The sequence below is a fragment of the Tamandua tetradactyla genome, chromosome 8, assembly GCF_023851605.1.
Source record: "Tamandua tetradactyla isolate mTamTet1 chromosome 8, mTamTet1.pri, whole genome shotgun sequence".
Taxonomy (NCBI): domain Eukaryota; kingdom Metazoa; phylum Chordata; class Mammalia; order Pilosa; family Myrmecophagidae; genus Tamandua; species Tamandua tetradactyla.
This window is the reverse complement of record NC_135334.1, coordinates 65,901,796-65,922,234: the sequence shown is the minus strand read 5'-3', so window position 1 is coordinate 65,922,234 and position 20,439 is coordinate 65,901,796. Positions and strand designations below refer to the sequence as shown.

The following is a 20,439-nucleotide window of genomic DNA, read 5'->3' as shown; positions in this document are numbered from 1 at the left end:
TCTGGGTGTGGGGATGAGACATGGTATGTTTTCAAAAGTTTCCAAGATGATTTTAACATGGGGTTGGGAATCTCAGCTGGATCCCTGCTCCTTAAAGTGTGATCATTAGACCAGCAGCCTTGGCATCACCTGGAAACTGGTTAGCTGACTGGCGGGCTTAGCTCCAGACCTTTTCAATCAGAATCTGGAGTTTAACAAGATCCTCAGATGACTCCTATGCACTCTGAAATTTGAGAAGCTCTACTCTAGATAACGGTTTCCATTACCACTGAGAGCAGGTCCTCCAGAATGGAATTAATGAAGCTGGAATGGGAACTGGGTATTCAAAGATCCTGGGACCACAGCCTGAACCTCCACTGAGCAAGGCTGGCAAAACTGTCCAGGATTAACAGATGAGCCTTCAGGTGGTGTGGAGGGGATGGCTGGAAGTCGTAGGTGAGGAATGCTTTGTTCAGTGGATATGGAGGCTGAAGTGTTGGATATTTCACTCTGGGAGATGCTGGCACTAAGGGGACCATTTTGCCAACTGTGTCCCCAAGAGGACCAGCCACACCCCATAGGTGATGAAAGTGGGGAAGAAACCAATGCTTGTGCTGATAGGCACAGTCTTCAGCTTATTTGCTACCCCACCCTAAAGACTCATTGCTTTAGAATCTTGAGCCCCCTATAAACATTTGGTTAATTTGGGGGCTTACTTAAACCAGTGCAAACCGTTGAGTAGAAATTTCTCTTTTAGGAATTTATTCTTGGACACAATTGTCTACAAGGATGTTTGTCACAGCCATTTTTAATCCTGGTGAAAAACTGGGACCAACTCAAATGCCCAATGATGGAGAGTTGGTTAAATAATTTGTATGACATTTAGTTCACCCATAAATTTGAATACTGCCTGAGGCCATTGAAAGTGATGCAACAGATGGACATTAGTGACACAGGAAAATGTTTGCTATGTATTCAGTGGAAAAAGAGGGTTAAAGAACTGTAAGCACCTGGTGAACTCAATTGCCAAATGCCAAAACATAATAAATTAGATAGTTTATGGATGGGGAGATTAAAAGGCTTAAGGGATATACACTAAAATGTTAACAGTACTGGTATTAGAGGCAATTTTTTTTCTTCTTTGTGATTAAGTATATGTTCTATAGTAGTTTCCCAATGGGAGAAGAAAACTCAATAAATTATGTAGCTAGAGTGATGAGCGTAGACATAGTTATAGATAGATATGATGTGGCCACCTCTATCTGTCCCCTTCAGTTTGGACCATTCTCAGGATGGGATGAGCCCTTTCATGTTTTTTCATAGCATGGTCCTCAGGCTCTGCTTCTCACAGCCTTCTTGTTTTATCCTTTCCAGCCCAGGTCCTTTGTTCCCGACAGAACAAAGGTGGCTGCAGACACTCCAGATCCACCAGCCAGGGTGTCTGTGTTCACACTTGGTGTCACAGCAGCCTTTGACTTCATCAAGAACACGGTTTACTCTGAAGTGACAGGGGAATTTTCAATTTCCTAAAACCTACTTTTTCTCAACACTGGCTGCTAAATATTTTATACCCTTTGGTCCAGTGACACGTTGGGGACCTGATAACTGAGACTTCTCTGCCTGTCATTATGATGAAAAGACAGCTCCCTGTTTGGGTGGATAGGAAAGGGGGAGGAGGGAAAGCAACAGGTGCAGGGAGAAAGGGAGAGGAAAGAGAGGCACTCCAGGAAAGCAGAAGGAGCACGGCTCATGGAATCCATCCTCACGCTGTCACAGGTGCCTGTCTGATGATGCTGGACCAGACCAGTAGCTTAAGTGTCACGGATTTAACCACCCTATCGGTGCTAAAGGAAATGAGGCCATCACCAAACAAATGATTAGAGTGCATAATTTCTTAGGTCCCTCCAGCTCTCACATTCTATGGTCCTAATCTGAGATGGATCTACCTCTCTCCTGTCTTTCCGGGCTTACTCTACCTTTATTAAAGCACTTAAAGCTGACTGCCCAGTTGCAGTTATTTGTTTTCAGAAATGAATGGTCACATGAATGAATGAACGAGTGAATGGTATAGGGAAACCAAGGAATTTGGATTCAGGATGCCTTACTTTCTATTCTGGTTCAACAATTACTAGATATGTGATTCTGCTCAAATTTCTTAAACACTTTGAGCTTCTTTCCCCCTATGGGAAAAGGAGTAGTAACTATTACATAGGGTGGTTGTGAGGGTGAAACAAGACAAGTATAAGGAAATTCTTTGTCAGTTATAAGGGGAACTAATATTTACAGCCTATTATCAGCTGCCAGGCACTGTGGTAGGCAATTGATGTACGCAATATCATTTAAAATGTTCATTTCTATATCTCTGGTGAGCTGAGTGCAGGGCTCTGCATCTACAAATGCAGAGGCTCCTTCCCTGAGCCTCAGTTTCCTTGTGTAAAAATTGGGAATGGTATTTTCTTTTTCAATCTACCAAATTTTTTTTTTTACCCCTTATCTCCCCTATTATTTATTTATTTGTATGTTGTTGGCAGGGTCACATTTCGTTATTTTTCCATGTGTTTGTTTGTTTTGCTTGGTTTTTTTGGGGGGGTGTGTGAAGTACAGAATTCTACCACTGGCCTACCCTTGCACCCCCTATTTATTTATTTTTTTATCCTTATTTTTTTACTCATCTGTCCATACCCTGGATAATAAGAAGCATCAAGACATAGGTTTTCACAATCACATAGTCACATTGTAAAAGCCATATAGTTATACAATCGCCTTTAAGAATCAAGGACACTGGAACACAGCTCAACAGTTTCAGGAACTTCCCTCCAGACACTCCAATACACCATAAGCTAAAAAGGGATATCTATATAGTGCATAAGAATAACCTCCAGGATAACCTCTTGACTCTGTTTGAAATCTCTCAGCTACTGAGACTTTATTTTGTCTAATTTTTCTTTTACATGGGGATGATATTAATATCTATCTTGCAGGATTGTTTTGACAGCTAAATAAGACAATCGTTTTCTTCATCTCTGTTCACCCATTTCTAACAGTGTGGCTGAGACATTAATAAGTTTCCAGGAAATCATTTTGGACCCTAAGTAAGAGTTGTACTCTGGGTGTCCGTGTGGCCACACCCAGATGAGCTGAGAACCGATCTGTTTTTAACAGATTGCAACATCTTCCTTTCTTTCTCTATTCCTCCCTCTAGTTTTTGGCTCCTCCCAGAGGAGCTGGAACCAAGTTCCCTGGTTCTCCCTTTTGCATTCTTGTCTCTGGGCTGCATTCATGTAAAAGGCCATTTCTTATCTCTCTGGCTCATCTCCCTGCTCCATCTGGTACAGTGGGATAGAAAGTGGGCAAGTGTTAGTAACAGAGGAAGATCTGAGAAGGAAAGCCAGGAGCCCCTGCCCATATGCATATGTAAAAATATATGCCTCTGCCAGAGGATATGGTAAAAAGAATTCCATGCTTAGATTCAGACCAGGGCAGTCAGGGCAGGGCCATAGAGATTTCAGTCCAGGATTTCTGAACCTAAGTGTGGTTCCCTGTCACCCCCTGCCACCCATCACCACCTACCCACACCCTCCCACATGCTATGTGCCACTTGTCTTTGAAGCCTTTGATCTGACTGCTTGGCAGTACCTCTATCTAAAGTTAAATAATTTTCCAGCATGTGGATTAAAAATTTTCTGCACCCTGTGCTGGCTGGTTGAGGGACCACTCTGAGAATTAAAAATACTTGTATGCACATCCTTAGGCCATGGCAGCTTCCTGACATGCAATTCAAATTTGCTTACATATAGGAGAAGGAAACTCACAAACCAGTAGAAGGAAGCCTGCCAAATTGGAAAGACAAGAGGCAGAGAACAGATTCCATTCTGGAGTGTAACAATCACATTAGTTGGCACAGACAGAAACTGCACCAGCCTCCGACAGGGATGTGACATGGGTGCTGGGACCAGCAGCAGCAGCAGCCACCAGGATCTGGGGAAGAGGCTCCATGATAATGTGTTAAAAACAGAGGCAGGCATGGCCAGTGAGGCCTCCCAGACTCTGCTGTCTGTTGAGCACCAGGGAGCAGGTGCCACAGTCAGGAGAAAAGGCTCCTCTTAGAAATGGAGGGCTTGAAAAAGTTAAGTGTTGCTGGAGCTGAAACCAACTCACAATTTGATGTAATTCAAGACTCCTTATTTCCCTGGCTTCTTAATGTGGGCAAGACAGATGTTAAATGATTCATCTCAGGCCAGGCCCTGCCAAAGGATCTAACAATAAAGGACACCACTCTTGGCACCATTGTGGAATGTACTAAGGACATGTGAACAGTCAGGGGTTCACATCTCTCCTATGTCTATATTGGATGGCCAGTGTCTATCCTCTGAGGCCCAAATTCTTTGGTGTCATATGGGAAGGTCCTCTTCTCATGAGAGAAGGATGCCCCAAACCATGTGTCCAGTTTCCATTTCTGCCACTTCCTTCCAAGAACCCTATGCTCCTGTGCTGAATTTTCTAATGTTCCTTGGATATGCCAGGTCTGTTAATGTCTTTTTTACCTTTGTACATGCTGTCTCCTTTGTCTGAAATATCTCCCTTTCTTCCCTGCTGCCCAGCAAACTCTTACTTTCCTTTGAAACCTAACTCAAATGTCACCTTCTTTGTGAAGGGGAGCACCAGAATATCTGTTTATTGATCACTTCCTAAGTGCCAAGCAGTGCCAGGAGTATTACATGTATTGTTTCATGTACTCTCAAAGCAATCCTGTGTGCCAATGTGAGTTATTTCCATTTCATAGATATGAAAACGAGGTTCAGTGGATTTCAGGAACTTGAACACAGTTACTCAGCTAGTGAGTGGCAAAATTAGGATTCAATAATCCAACTAATTAATCAATCAACATATATTGGTTGTATTCCTACTATGTGCAGGCACCATGGTTACAATAGAAAGATCTGTCTTCATGTAGCCTCCAGCCTAGAAAGACAACAGACAATGTAAAGTACTTGTAGGTGTTACCAAAGAGTTCAGCTGGCTATGTATTTAAATTCATACTGTTTAAAGCTCCTTCCGTTCTACTGTGCTGCCTTTGAGGCTTCACTGGGCAGATTTCTTTGTTGCTTCCCTGGGTCTCACTATGTCTATGCCTCCCTCTGTCACAGCACTTGTTACCCTTGATGGTGAAGTCCCAGAGCACAGAGGTTTTGTCTTATTCATTTTCATATCCTTAGTGTACATCTTAGGGCCTGGCACTAGGAGGGCACTCTTCATGAATGACCAGCAGGCTGAGAGTACATGAATGACCAGTAGGCTGGCCAAGTGATAGGTGAGAGGATGAGTATGCACAACTGAGGGCTCTAGCAGATGAAGCTTTTCTTTACCTGAGAAATATCCATGACAGAGTCACAGCTGAGGGGCCGGGCCGATGTAAGGTCGTTGGAGCCCAGCAGAGTGGAGATGATCCCATTCTGATCAATGCGTCTGATCATCGTGCCATCCACAAAGTAAATCAGCCCAAACTTGTCCACCGTGATGCCTGGGGGAGGAGCAGCCCAAACAGGGAATTCAGTGTCACTGATGATAACAACCACAGGTTATAGCAGCTCCCTTACCATGATTTGAGTAGATCCTCACCAGAACCTTGGGGTGGAGGCACTGATGATGTTCACTTCCCTTTTAAAGATGAGGAGATGGAAGCCCAGAGGATGTGTGATCTGTGATCCAGTGCTCTGATCCTTCTACCTTGTTCCCATTGGACGTTTTTGTTTGTCACCCCAGCCATCCAATAAAACTGGATCCATAACTTCTGGGGATTTGCTAAGCACTAGATATGGTGGTAGGGAGGCTCTTTCATATCAACAGGATGAATTATTCACTTCTAGAAGAATTAACCTACTTCTGAAGCCCTGTAATTCTAATAATCAGACTCTCTTTTAGGTAACAATTTTTATTTTCTTCCAAGATAATCATCCTCTGAGTTTTTTTATTTTTATTACTTAGTTTCATTGGTTATTATGGAGTATGGAGCCTAAAATGGATCCAATGATACCTATAGAGAATAGTGTGGAATTTAATTTTCTTTAAATGTCAAATTAAAGAGTGGAGTCAGAATTATTATTGAATATCATCTGCTCCACTCAGTAGATTGTCACACCCGTTGACTTGCTCCCTTACTAGTTTGTGTGACTTCAGGCAAGTGGCTGGACGTCTCTGCATTTGTTTTCTCAGTTCCAGGTGAAGGGGTTGTTCTAAATCTGCATTTCTCACCCTGGGATGTATGTGAGAATCATCTGGGGGTGCTTGCTAAAATGCACCCCCTACATAGCTGCTTCAGAATATCCCAAGTGGAGCCTGAGCATCTATCTGTTTTTGACAAGCACCTCAGGTAATAATGATAGACACCAAGTTTGAGAACTACACTACTAAACCAGAGTTTCTGGACCAGTGATGCATACTGGAGTGACCTGAAGAGATTTTTTTCCCAGAATACACCGACTTGGTGACACTGATTTCCATGCCCTGCTAGGAATCACAACAGTTGGCCGACCCTTACCAAACTGTGAGCTGCACAGAGATGCGGGGCTGAGAGACAGGGGAGACATGCTCGGGAGGAGCACACAGGCTAGACGGGAGGCAGGGGAATGAGTCAGTACCAGAGGGGATGACTGAAGCCTGAGAGAGTTCAGGGTGGCATAAAGGAGGTTCTGGTAAGTTTTGTTCTGTTCAGTTTTCTCTGGGGAAGGAACTGGAAGAATGGGTCAGAAAAGGCTTCACAGAGGTGAAGACTCTAAATGAATTAGAAAGCTTTCCAGTTGTATAATCTTGAGCAAATCACTTCACTTCTAAGACTCAGTTTCTTCATCAGTGAAAGGGGATGATATACTAACTTGGAATAGTGAACCCTTAATGATTATTAATAATTATTTTAATCATGAGAAAGTGGCAGGTACTTTGTGGATTCCAAGGCCCTTGCTCCTGAAGCCTACATGTCTCTGACTTGCTAGAAGATGGGGTTTAAGACACCCCACCCTCTGGGGCCACTGCATGAGGACCCACAGGAGCAGGAACTATTCTTTCCACCTCTTTCCTTAGGCTGTTCAATGCTGGAGAGTGATTTCAGAGTATCAGGTGGCCTCAAGGCTTCCATCCCTGTCTAGAATGTAAAGTAATCATTTTTCAGTACCAAGATAGGAGTTTTCTTGTCAGCTCAGCTATGCCCTGTCTTTCTCTTCCATCTGCTAGGACTGATGAGTGCTCCATGAACAACTGGGTTTCTAGTTTACAAAGTTGGCTGCACAGGCCAATAGAAGTGACCTGTCCCCTGATTAATTACTTCATTTACCCCTTTTTGCGGTGCTAAACAGATGGACATCTTTTCTCCTCCCTGCTGCAAAGTGTCCGCATATTGTGGCACTCTTGTCACTTCTACAGACTTTTGGACAATTTCACTGCTATAAAACACGTGTGTGTGTGTGTGTGTGTGTGTGTGTGTGTGTGTGTAGAGCAACTGAAAATGTCCTGGAGGGAATAAAAATTCTCAGAAAAAACGGTTTTAATGTTAAGAGAGTAGAATGATACAACCAAAAGGGACTGCAGGCATCATGTAGCACAACCTGCTCATTCACCAATGGGGGAACTGAGGCCCAGCGGAGGACGTCAAAGAGCCAGTGAATGGCAGAGCAGAACCACAATGCAGGGTGCCTTAGGATGAGCCCAACATTCTTTCCACTCTAGGCTACTCTCTCAGTATTAGGAAATCATAATTAGTGGGGAGATTAACCATGGAGTTGTTGCCTCACCCCTCCAGGTATGTGGTAGAGATAATATAATATGATACCAGCATAATACAATAAAACACAATATACAGTGATACAATATAATTCAATATAACAATAATAACCCTCTTTACTGGGTGTTTATCATATGTCTGGTACCACTGTACTGAGCACCTACAATCATGATAATATTTAATCTGTACTATAACTGTGCAATCTATCCTTATTTCATAGATGAGGGAAATGAGGTTCAGAAAGGTTACACAAATTGCCCAAAGTCACACAGTTATTAGGTGGTAAAACCTGAATGTGAATGCAGAATTGCCTGATTTCATGAGAGTCTACTGCTTTGCTTTGAAACCAGACCCTGAAGTCTGGCACTATTTAATATTAATATAATTGCTCATTATATTTTTATAGGATATCATATGAAATATATTAATTTTAACTCAAAAAAATCCTAGAAGGTTGACACAGAAGGTGTTATTACCCCCATTTTATCAGTGGACACATGGAGACTCAGCCACTGTAAACAACCAGCTCTAATTCCAGGGCTAGCATGTTGCAGCCCAGATCTCCTGCCTCCCTGTCCAGGGTTCCTTCCCATGGTTTCCTGAAGTGACCACTTGCCATCCTTTGGGTTTTAAACACAAACCCTGCCTGCCTCAGGTGTAGGTTTGATTTTTCTGCGTTATTAGACTCTGCAACATATTAAATGCTCCTCTGTTGGATGTCTGTTGATGATGGCTCCTGCTCTGAAAGGTCTTCCTAGGTCTCCTTGGCCACAGGGGTCTCTTACCTCTGTACTCCCCTGCACAGTTCTTTCTCCCTGCATCTCAGGGAGCACTTCTCCCTCTACCACGTGCGAGTGATTCACATCCATGTCTTGTTTACCCTGCTACAATGAATTATCTACTCAACGACAGTGCTCTGTGTACTCAGCAAACATTTGCTGAATAAATGAATGAAAACTTGTTATTGTGGATAAGATGGGGTCTAATTTTTTTGAAGGAGACAAGTTGGAAACCTACAGTTAATTCATAACTGTGGATGACATGCTACAATGTTTTAATAACAATAATATGAGAGATAATACAAATGTCCAATAGCAAGGGATTGATAAATAAATGATGGGATATCCAACTGATGGAATACTCTATAGCCATTAAAAATGAATACATAAAAGGCTATTTAATGGCATGGAGAAATATTCATGGTATATTGTTTAGGAAAAAACCAGCAGGTTACTAAAACAGTTTGTTTATCGTGGTTTGGGGGCAGGGGGCATGAGTGTCACAAACATGCAAAGAGATAAAAAGAATAAGGGGAAAGGCAAGAAATGCTAACTGGGAATACTTCTATTTCTCAGGGTGGAATTATGATCATTATAACTTACCTCCAAGTATATCATGGTATCTTCCCAAATCTTTTTTTTACAGTGATGAACATGTGTTTCTTTTGGAAATGGAAACACCCCAATAAATGGAAATGATAGTGTTTAAAAAGCAAAATCTTACCCCTGGGGTTGGTAAGTGTGGCTTCCGTAGCCTTTCCACCATCGCCACAGCGAGTGTCATCAAAGGGAAGGCACTGATCACCTGTTCCCGCGACCACCTCAGAGTTCTTGACAAGGTCCTTCACCACAACCGTGGACTTGATCTTAAAGACCCGCCGGCTGTTGGTGTCGGAAAGGAAGACGGCCCCACTCATGGGGTCTGTGGTCAGGTAGTATTTATGCGCTGGACTGTGACTGGAAGAAATAAAGACATGGCCACTGCTGAGCACTTCTTCTTTCCTAACAGGTAGCAGCTAGAGATGTACAACCTGAAGCCCTGGCTCTTCAGAATCCAGGCAAAAATGTCTTATGGGGATAATTTTTCTCTCTGGGGTGATGGGTCCCCAATTTTTATGTCCTCTGTAATTGGCCTAACTCTCCTTCCCACCCAATTCCTACTGAAAAAACTTCTTGCCAGTAATTGTGAGGCACAACACAGTACCAAACCAAGTTCAGTGGCTCAGTACAGGTTTTCCTAAAAAGATCACCAACGAGCACCATCATGTACCCCCTGTAAATTACCAGAAATGTAAAAGTTTTTTTTTTAAACCTTTTTATTTTGAAATTCATTCAAACATGCTGGACTGTTATAAAACTAATGCATACCCCATATGGAGAACTCCAACAGACTCCTACTTCTTCCAATAAAGAGGCCTACCAATTCTAACATTTTGCCACATTTATTGTATCACTCTATCTTTTTATATATCTACTTTCTGAACACTTGAGTATAGGTTGTACATACATACACTTAACACTTCTATATACATTACCTAAGAACAAGCATATTCACTTATCCAACCACCTTAATTGCAGTTATCAAGTCCAATTAATTTAACATTGATACAAAGCTTACAATCTAGATTCTATTTGTTTCATATGTCCTAATAACGTCCCATTGAGCCTTTTCTCCTCTCATTCAGGATCATGCATTATATTTAATTGTCATTGTTTCTTTAGTTGCTTTTCTTTCTTTTTAAATCGTGGGAACATATATAAAATACAAACTTTCCTATCTCAATCACTTCTAAGCATATCATTCAATGGGGTTAATTACACTTACAATATTGTAGGTTCCTCATCACCTATATTAATAAAACTCTACCATCTCCCCAGAAAAAAAAATCTACCATTATGCATTAACTCGAATTTCCCCTGTCTCTTACCCCTGGTAACCTGTACTCTAATCTCTGTCTCTATGAGCTTGCATATTCCCCGATATTTTCTTGGTAGTTACCATGGGACTTAAATTTAACATCCTAAATCTATACCAATCTTTTTTTGCTTTGATACCAACTTAACTTCGATAGTTCCTATTATGTTCCTATGTTAATAGTTCCTATACATCTCCATGCCCCCACCTTTATGTAATTCTTGTTACAAATTACATTTTTATACATTGTGAGTCCCAAACAACTGATTTGTCATTACATTTTATACATTTGCCTTTTAGATCCTACAGGCAGTAAAAAGTGGAGCTACAAATAAAAAAAAAATACAATCGTAATGGCCTTTATATTTACCTCTATCATTTCTATCACTGGAGATCTTTATTTCTTCATGCAGCTTCACTCTATTATCTATTGTCCATTCCTTTCAATCTGCAGAATTCTCTTTAGCATTTCTTATAGGGCTAGTTTAGTGGTAACTAACTCCCTAAGATTTTGTTTATCTGGGAATGCCTTAATGTCACTCACTTTTGAAAGACACTTTTACTCGATATAGAATCATTGGGTGGCAATTTTTTGTCTTTAGCACTTAAATATGTCATCTCACTGTCTTCTTGCCTCCATGTTTCTAATGAGAAATCAGCACTTAATTTTATGGGGTCTCTTGCATGAAACATGTTGCCACTCTCTTGTGGCTTTCAGAATTTTCTCTATCTTTGGTATTCAACAGTCTGATTATCATATGCCCTGATATGGGTCTACTTGGGTTTATCCTGTTTGGAGTTCACTGAGTGTTTCGGTTGTGCATATTCAAGTCTTTTGTTAAATTTTGGAAGTTTTCAGCCATTATTTCCTTGAATATCCTTTCTGCTCCATTTTCTCTTTCTTCTTCTAGGATTCCCATAATGTGTATAACACAAAGGGTTTTGACTTGAAGAAAACTTCAAGAGTTCAAAACACAGACTCTTTCCCACAGGGATTTTATGGTACACCTCTCCCTACCACAATCCCATCTTGGGTCTGATTGATAAGATTCTGGTCGGATCTGACTACCAGTCAGTGTCATCATGATCTCCTGTTGATGCTCATGTTATATTCATTGGGAGCCCAGTAGTCTATTTTCCCTCCTGCAATCAGATATAAATGAATTGCAGGAATAGTTTTTAATTTGCAGCAAAACCGAGGAAAGATAAACAAAACAGAGAAGCATGGTTGAGGGTGGTTCTTATTTCTGGAAAACAGTCATAAAGACTAGGTTAGGCTAACAGGTAACCTAAGTTAGACCACGATTGTACAGAGGCATTAAGGTGACAAGGCCCTGACTCTAGCCACAGAGTAGGGAAAATACATGTTTTAGAATTGGATTGGTCTGATTTCCAAGTGTAGCTCTGTCATTTCCTGATTCTGAAACTTGAGCAAGTTACCTGACCTCCTGAGCCTCAAGTTTTCCTCATCTGCCAAATGGGGATATTAACAGTTACTTTTTAGGTCAACTGAGGATATTATATAAAATTATTTATGCAAAATATTTACCATAGGGTATGGCACATAGAAAGTGTTCAATAGTTGTAACTGTTATTTAATTATCAGTCATTGCATCTGTTTTCGCATTTGGAGGTGACCACAGAATATGTCTCTCATGAAGCCTGCCTTTTGCTATCACACGGCACTGATTTACAATATCTTCCAAGTCTAGGTCACAATGGAGTTGGAATCGTCTCTTCTGGGAAGCTAAATTTTAGTTCTTGGGCATGGCCTGCACAGGCCCTGAACTGCATCTCAGTATTGGTAACTCCCTGCAAGCCTCTGGAAAGTCTTCTGATTCAAAAGAATCTCTCTCGGTTCAGACTGGCTGGCCTGGCACTGACCATTCTCACTGGATAGTGGGGCACAGACTGTGCTGGAGGATCCCAGGGGCACACTAAGCAGAGTACCAGCAATGTGGGGACACCACAGGCTTCTCTGAAATGCAAGTAAGAAAATCAGAAAAGTCTAGAAAGAAGCTATTTTACATTTTATCAGGCATGTAACCCTGTGGTCCTTTTTAAAAACAAAATTTATTCTACTGATTGATGTTGTTTTTATTTTGAATTACCTGGGAAGACAGGGTAAAAAAGATCAGAATCTTTTCAGTGTCTAGTTCTCTGAAGGTCTTGATCTGGCTGTTCCAAGTCTCATTATAACCATCCCTTGCTTTGGATGGTATCCTTGGGTCTGACTGCTTTTAACAGGGCCAGGGCTCCAGAGCAAGGCTTTCCTTCTTTGTTTTCTCTCCCTGAATTCAACTAAACACCATGATTATCTTTAATTGCCCAACTATCCTTCCTCTTTAGCCCTAATCCTACTGTATTAGCCCTAATATTCCTGCTCAGATAAAAGGTCTCTGCCTGCAGCCTAAGTCTTCTCCAAGCCATTCATCCCACTGATCCAACCTAAATACCAAGGTGTCATCTCAATGCTCTCCCTTCTAGGTTACCCCACCCCATTTCTTAAAGAATAAATTCAGATTCCCTAGCCTAGCAGCACACAAGGTCCTTCATGCTCTGACGTTCTCTATCTTTCCTATTACTTTTCTAGCCATTTCCCCACAGATTCTTTATATTCTGGCAAAACTGAACAACTTGTCCGTCAAATGTACCTTCATGCCTCTTTATACACGCTGCTCCTGCTCCGTGGATGATCCACCTCTTCCTCTTTCAGCCTGCCAAACTTCTACTCCTTCTTTAGGTCTCGGCTCAAATGGTACTTTTTCTGGCAAACTTTCTCTGAAGTTTCTTCTCTGTGCTCTGAGAGCTGCTTGTTCACATCTGGATTTCAGAATACCTAACACAATGCTGTGGCTATTTATTTATGTGTCTGTCTTCCAAACAAGACTGCCAACACTTGAAGGGAAGAGACTGGATCTTATTCATCCTTGAATTTCTGATGTTCACTGGGTGTCTTCTAGCCCATAGTAGGTACTTTTAAAAAAATAGATGGCATCTCCATTTTAAAATGTTTTAAATAGGATTTTCATTGAATTACTTAGTTTTTCTTTTATTTATCTTCTGCAGGGCAATAAAAGGAAAGATATCCTGTTTACCTTGATATGTCCCCAGTTATACCCTATAATGCAGTGCAGATGTAATCTTCCTAGATGACACCAATTCTGGATAAATAAAATGCAGACCCCTCAGATTCTGCTCTGAAATGCTGAGGCACTCTTGCTCTTTCTGCTTTCCTGGTGACAGGGGTGAAGCAGGGGTGGTTATTTCATTTCTCTGCCCATCACTCATGATAAACTGGGGCTATTCACCTTGGTGAAAAATGGGTCCCTGAGGGAATATGGTGGTGGTGGTGGTGGTGGTGGTGGGCTGTCTATTTTGATTAGCCCCCTGAATTTCCAGCTCAGGTCTTCTTGCACTGCTTGAGAGAAGTGTCACTCAAGTGGAGTTTCTCAGATTGGTGAACTCCAGATGAGGGTGATATTCTGGAGAGTCCACAAGAGCAGAGGCACGTCTTTTGTGCCTGAGAACAAATGTTAGGTCTGGTGGTCAGTTAAGGGTAGGGGGAAAGAGCAATGGCACTTAGAAGGTGTGGGCGATAATTTTGGACAAGTCATTGAAATTGCTCAAAGTCTTAAGTCCTTGACCTATCAAATGATTAACTCCCACTCTGCTTTGCTCACAGGCTTGTTGTAAAGCTCAAATGAAATCAAACATCTCAACCACCAGTTTGCAGATCTCTTGGACACTCTTTAACTCAAGTCTTCCTCATGCTGCACAGTCCTGGGGGCAGCACCCGCATGGGTGACTCCCACTTGTACCCCCCCAGAGCTGCAGCAGCCCCAGATGCAGAACAGAGTTGCAGAGAAGACTACACTGGCTTCTTCCATCCCAGATGCTGTGCTAGCTCTAGGCATTCATTACCTCACTTTCCTCATGACTATCAGAAAGTGGGTACTTCCTTTTACATTTTAAAAAACTGAAACTGCGCAAGATGAAATGACACGAGCAGGGCCAACTCAGTCGTGCTTGACTTAAAAGCCTGTGCTCTTCCTGCTTCCCAACACTGCTTCTCAGGGCCTAGAAAACGCCACTAGCCTATTCACCTGGGAGCACCTGCTCAGCTCCTGGGAATGAGCTTGAGTCTCCCTCATCTGTAATACCATTCCTGGCCCCTGCTTCTTCCCACTGGTGGAACTGGCCACTCCCTTCTCTGTGTTCCCACTGGTCTCTGAACAGATTTTAGTACTTGTAGTACCTTAGGCACTTCTCTGTTGTGCTGTCTGTCTATGCAAGGAAACCCTGAACTTTTCAAGGGCAGGGACCAACTTGGAGTCCACGGTGCCCAGCACTGGGTCTGGTGTAGGGTAAGTGCTCCAAAAAGGTATGCTACATTTACAAATGCATGAAGAGATGAATGAATATCTGCTGCCCTAGTTGTTCGCTGAAAAGGCTAGGCATCTTACAAATATCCTCTGTAACCCTTACAATAACTCTCCAAGAGAGATTTAATAATCGCAAGTTAGAGACTAAAGCTCAGAAAGGTAAATTAATTTTTTTCAGGGTCACACAATTGGGAAGCCTCAGTTTTGCATCTGTAAATTGGATGCAACATGGGTACCAGCCTCCCAGGCTGGTTTGGGGATGAAATGCTACAATCCATGTAAATTGCTTAACCCCTTTCTGCTACATGGTAAATGCTTTATATACGTTAATTACTATTATCTTAAAATAATATACATGGTTTTTACATTAATATTATATCTAATTATATAGATATAGATATAACCATCATCGGATTTGGGGTATGACTCTTTCAATAGTCCAAAGACTTTATACCAACTTGGCATCTGCCCCATATGCCACTTGGATCTGAATCACAAACGGATAACTGAGAGCCACCTCATTGGCAGTCAAGCCACAGCTGTACCAGCCCCTGGCTCCTTTTCAGATCACCTAGATGTGTGTGAGGCTGGGGGCCTCTAAGATGACTGGTCAGATCAGTGCCTCAGTGACAGGTGATGCTGACAGAAATACATTTCTTTTCGTGTGTCTAACCAGCCCTGCTCTTTACTCAGGTTTCACTGTGCATCTACATGATGTAGGTACTCTGTGGCAAGGCTCCTATTTGGGTACTGCTCTCCTTTGGCAGTCCTTGTGGTCTGAACATCCTCTCCCACTCTGTCCTTGTTGGCAAATCTTCTGTACAGTCACTGGCATCCTAGCTGAGGCCCCTGGGACGTGCAGCAGTGTAAATCTGAAATCTGCCTTCTTCCAGATTCAGTGCCTGGTTGGAATGTTCTCAGGACTTCCTATTATAACCATCAAAGTCACTCAACACAGTCAGGATGATGTCCTCATTTATTCTGGGGAAAACAGACTGGTATTCAAAACACTGTGGTAAGGTTTACGGTTTAAAAAAAAATGTTCCCTATTACTTCAGTCTGTCTATCTAAGACTGCCACTCTAACTACCTCACTTTGCTACAGATTAAAGGGAGTTCTGGCTCTTCTCACCCCTCCCCACCATTATTAATGACTTCCTCTCATTCCAACTGATTACTCCCAATCAGTTCCAATCATCCAGAATTCATTTGCCATTGAGCCTGCTGAAATTGACACGTGCAGCTTACCATATAACATGCAACAAGGCAGGGGAGAGACAGGAAATTCTCCACTGGTTGGCTTACCTATGTCTGAAATCTTTATTTCTGACAGAAGACAGGAGAGCAGGGAATAGAAGAAAGAATGAGGTGTTAGCAGCGGGGTTAGAAGCATTATTAGCAGCCTGAAAACTTGACAGCAATGGTATTGTGCAATACTATAATAAATAAAGACTTAGCAGCTATGACACTGATATATTTTATATTGGATATTACTTGTCAGTGAGCTCACTTACAAGTAGCTACATATCACAGAAGAGGCATAGTTTCACCTGTACCACTACTGCTGACTTCAGCTGACACATTCTGCTGCTTTAACGAGGACTAAGACAGAGACTGGAACAGTCGGGTCTTCCCACTGTGCTGAGACACATACTTAGAGGTGCACCTGTGCAGTGCTCTGTCTCTCTGTCCACATACACACTGTCTTGCAAAGACTTATCAAATTGTGAGTGGTCCAACAAGAACCTACTCACAACAAGATATAAAATTGGAGACATACTATAATTAGAAGGGAGGAGTGGCATAGACGCAGGTGGAAAAATAACTGGAAGGAAATATATCCACATGTTATTATATTGATATATTTGTTTTTTCTTTCCAAATTTCATTTGATCCTCCCTTTCCTAACCACTGACTCATATGAACTCCCAAACAGTTGTGGGGAGGAGGCAGGGAAAATGGGATCTCTTGTTTGAAAGATGAAGCCCACAGAGGTTAAGTTACTAATTCAGTATATACAGCTTCTCTGCTAAGGTGAGCTGACTTGCTAGTATGAGAGTATGAGAGGTGGAAATACTGTATGAGCAGCTGATTGAAGCTAATACATTCAAGGGCTCCTCCCTCCTTCACAGATGTCTGTGCCAGTAGAACTCAAGAGAGAGGGAAGAAAGGCAGAGGCCATCTCATCAGCGGTGGGAGAATCATTTAGCCTGATATCTGAATTCCTAAGGTTCTGCAGCATATGAGCTTCTGACTCGTCTCATGGCCAAAGACCTCTTCCTTCTTTGTCCTGTGTGTGGGGAATATGAACACTCTTCTCTTTAGGGCCCTGATGGCTGCTGGCCAGCCAGAAGCCTTACTGTCCTTTTGCAGGTGCATGCACTGCAGAGTGAGATTCCTTCAGCATCCACTTACTTCCAGGGAGTAACTTAAAGCATCAAATTAAAGTAGCCGTTCACAGGGCCATGTGGCAATTCTTTGGTCAAAGAGCTGTGTAATGGTGTCCTGGATCTGGGTTCACTTTTTAGAAGCTGGATCTTGAGCACCTTCTTTAAATTCCCTGAACTTTCTTTTCCTCATTTATCAAAGAGGGATAATACTAAATATCTTGCTGAACTGTTGTACTTGGCAAATAGGAGGAGCTCAACAAGAATGAGTTCCCCTTTCCCCTGCCTGTGTTGGAGGAAGGCTTTCCAGCTCAAGGGCCTGTCCTGATCAGACGGTTCCCAGTCAAGGAGATGGGCGGATTTCATTCCCTACAATAGTTATGAAGGAACTTGGTACAATTTCTCCTGAAAGGGACAGTGGAGGGGTCCCCGGTCTCAAAATCATAGCTTCTCCATAATCCAAGAATCCAGCCCATGACAGTGCTCCACTTCTAGAAAGATCTAGAGGCACAGAGAACATCCAACAGTTCAGGCTGTGCTGCAGTCACTCGTGATCAGGATGGGGTGTGAAAATCTGACTTCAGCTGCCTCTGCAGCATCTAGGACGAGAGAGGTGCTGCCTGATTTGAGTTTGTGGGCCTTATCTTAGTACTGGTCAGCTGAAGGAACTGCTCCTAACTTTGATGAATGCTAAAGTAACAAAGCCAAACTTGGTTAACACTGCCATGTCCCATCATGCTATCCTTTGTCCTTATAAAAAGGTTTATATGACTAATTCTAATCAGTTGGGGCTAGGAAACAAAAAGAAGAGTCAACAGCTTCCAGGGAGTCTAATTCTTGGCTGCCAGCAGCTTCCTCATGATCTGGGCACCAAGGACATCTCCCTGTCCCAAGAGTGCCTTGTCTTCATTGCAGTGCACTGTGGGAAGCAGCACCTGCTCTCCCAGAGCTCTATGCTTTTGCCTTAGACTGTGAACTGGGAAGTGAAAAGTCTCAGAGCCTGAAGGTGAGGCTCTGTCCTGTCCCACTTCTCTGGGCCCAGTGAGCAATGCCAGTTGGGTACACAGGATGACAAAGGGGCATTTTTAGGAACTATGAAGAAGGCATCACCTTACATACCTCAATTCCAGGATGTTGGTGACATTCCCAGAGGGGAAGATCCTTCGGATGTAGTTGAAATCACCCACATAGAGGCTCCCATCAGAGCCACAGGTGAGGGCCACAGGGGCTAGGAGTTTGTTTCCATCAGCAAGGCCGTTGCAGCTGGGGCAGGAGATGCTTCTCCGGCGCCCATTGCCCATGATGCTCCCGATGACAGGTGGCTGCTGGGACACAAACTGGTTCTCCCCATTGCCTTTGTGCAGGATGCCTGAGACGAGGACAGAGAACTGAATCACCTGCGCAGCAGGAAATAGGTCTCTTCTCCTGTAGCCAACCACAGTTACCTTGATTTTGTAAGACGTCTGCCTACCATTTTCCAGATTCACCCCCAAGGCTACACCTTACCTCCATAATGAAACCCAACTAGCTGAACAGGTCATATTTAATTCTCACAATTGTGTAAGAAAGATACTATTATTTTCCCTAATCTAACAAAGGGGAACATGTAAGGTAGCTTACCCAAGGTCATGCAGATGATAAATGGGAGAGCTTTGTGTTTGGGTCTTAACTATTAAGTTGCATTCCCTCTCAAATAGGTTGTACATATCTCATGTACCTAGTCCATATCTCGTTGCAGCATGAACTCTTTATTTATTTTTCTCTTTAGATTGACATCATTAAATGTATGGAAGCCAAGTCTTTTTCATTTTTGTATCCCCAGTGTGTAGCACAGATTTGAGAGAGAGTAGACATCAATAATTGATTATAGAAATGAATGCATGAAATTCACAATCTCTTCTCACCAAGATAGGGTCAAGAGACCTGGGTTTTTATCTGGTTTTGCTACCAATTGGCTGATCCTGAAACTTGCGTAGGTCTCTAGTAATTACGCTTGGACCTCAGTTTTCTCACCAACAAAATGAGGGGATTGACCTCAATGGCTTTTAAGATTCCTCCCATACCCATACTGTTTCTTTTCAGGGTCTAATCATTCTTTTTCTCCTGCAATATTGACACAGCCTTAAAACTGGACCCCCAGCCTCCCACCTCACCCCTTCCAATCACTTCTCCATATTGAAGTCTGAGTGAACTTTTGGTTTTTATCTGTCACAAGACTCCAAGGCTTTTAACCTTGGAGATTTTGTCAAAGCTGTACTTTATTGGACAGGTATCTTTAATTTTTATGTAGTCTAATCAATCATTTTTCCACTTTAAGGTTTGTACTGCTTTTTAGGAAATCTTTTCTTGAGATCATAAACATATTCTCTTATATTTTATTATATTAATTAAATTTAACTTTATTTTTTTAAACTACTTCCCAGTTTATTAAATGTTTTAGTTTTTAAAATCCATATGAAATACTGGAGATTTCTTTATGGTTTCTTCTATTATTTCTTCCAAGTTTAGAAATCAGTGTTTTATTCATCCCGATATTTACTAATAATTTATTTTATTTTGCTATATTGTATAAGGAACTGTCAACTAAATATGTCTTCAACAGTTACTGACTTTTTAAAGATCTTGCGTTTTTTATTATGAAAAATAACATATATACAAAAAAGCAATAAATTTCAAGGCACATCACAAAAATTAGTTATAGAACAGACTGCAGAGTTTGGTATGGGTTACAGTTACAGTTCCATAATTTTAGGTTTTCTCTTCTAGTTGTTCCAAAACACTGGAGACTAGAAGAAATATTAATATAATTATTCACCAATCACACTCATTTGTTAAATCTTATATTCTCTGTTTAACTCCACCTCCTCCTTTGATCTTTCTCCCAAACTTTATAGGTATTTTGGCTATGCCCAGTCTAGTTTTTTTGTTGTTGTTGTTGGAAAGGGCTGGCGATAATATGGGATGGGGGATGTAACTACTTGATATTCTGGAGAAGTAGGCCCCTCTGGATTGCACGACTTGTCTGGCCTAGGAACCCACCTGGAGGTTGTAAGTTTCTGGAAAGTAATCACAGTGCATGGAACTTTTGTAGACTCTCAGATAAAGTCCTAGGTGTTCTTTAGGGTTGGCAGGAATATATTCTATTAATTTTAAAGTGTTATCTTTCACATTTGTATCTTAAATCAAATGTTTTATTTATTTTGTATTCAGTATGAAGTGGG

The 20,439-nt window shown here is 41.9% G+C and overlaps 1 protein-coding gene and 1 long non-coding RNA gene across 6 annotated transcripts in view; one reads left to right on the top strand and one right to left on the bottom strand.

Annotated features, from left to right (window-relative positions):
- LOC143644440 (uncharacterized) overlaps nt 1-12,461 on the top strand; it is a 35,690-nt gene extending 23,229 nt beyond the window's left edge. The window contains exons 4-5 of the long non-coding RNA XR_013156712.1: nt 9,179-9,541; nt 12,160-12,461. This is a non-coding gene — a long non-coding RNA (uncharacterized LOC143644440). The remainder of the gene's footprint in view (nt 1-9,178; nt 9,542-12,159) is intronic.
- Nucleotides 1-20,439, bottom strand: part of TENM4 (teneurin transmembrane protein 4) — a 780,788-nt gene that overhangs the window by 51,577 nt on the left and 708,772 nt on the right. For all 5 annotated transcript variants that reach the window (XM_077113447.1, XM_077113449.1, XM_077113448.1 and 2 more), the window contains 3 exons: nt 18,338-18,587; nt 9,257-9,489; nt 5,346-5,500 (listed from right to left, as the gene is read on the bottom strand). In XM_077113447.1, coding sequence (XP_076969562.1) covers nt 5,346-5,500; nt 9,257-9,489; nt 18,338-18,587 — 638 coding nt within the window. The remainder of the gene's footprint in view (nt 1-5,345; nt 5,501-9,256; nt 9,490-18,337; nt 18,588-20,439) is intronic.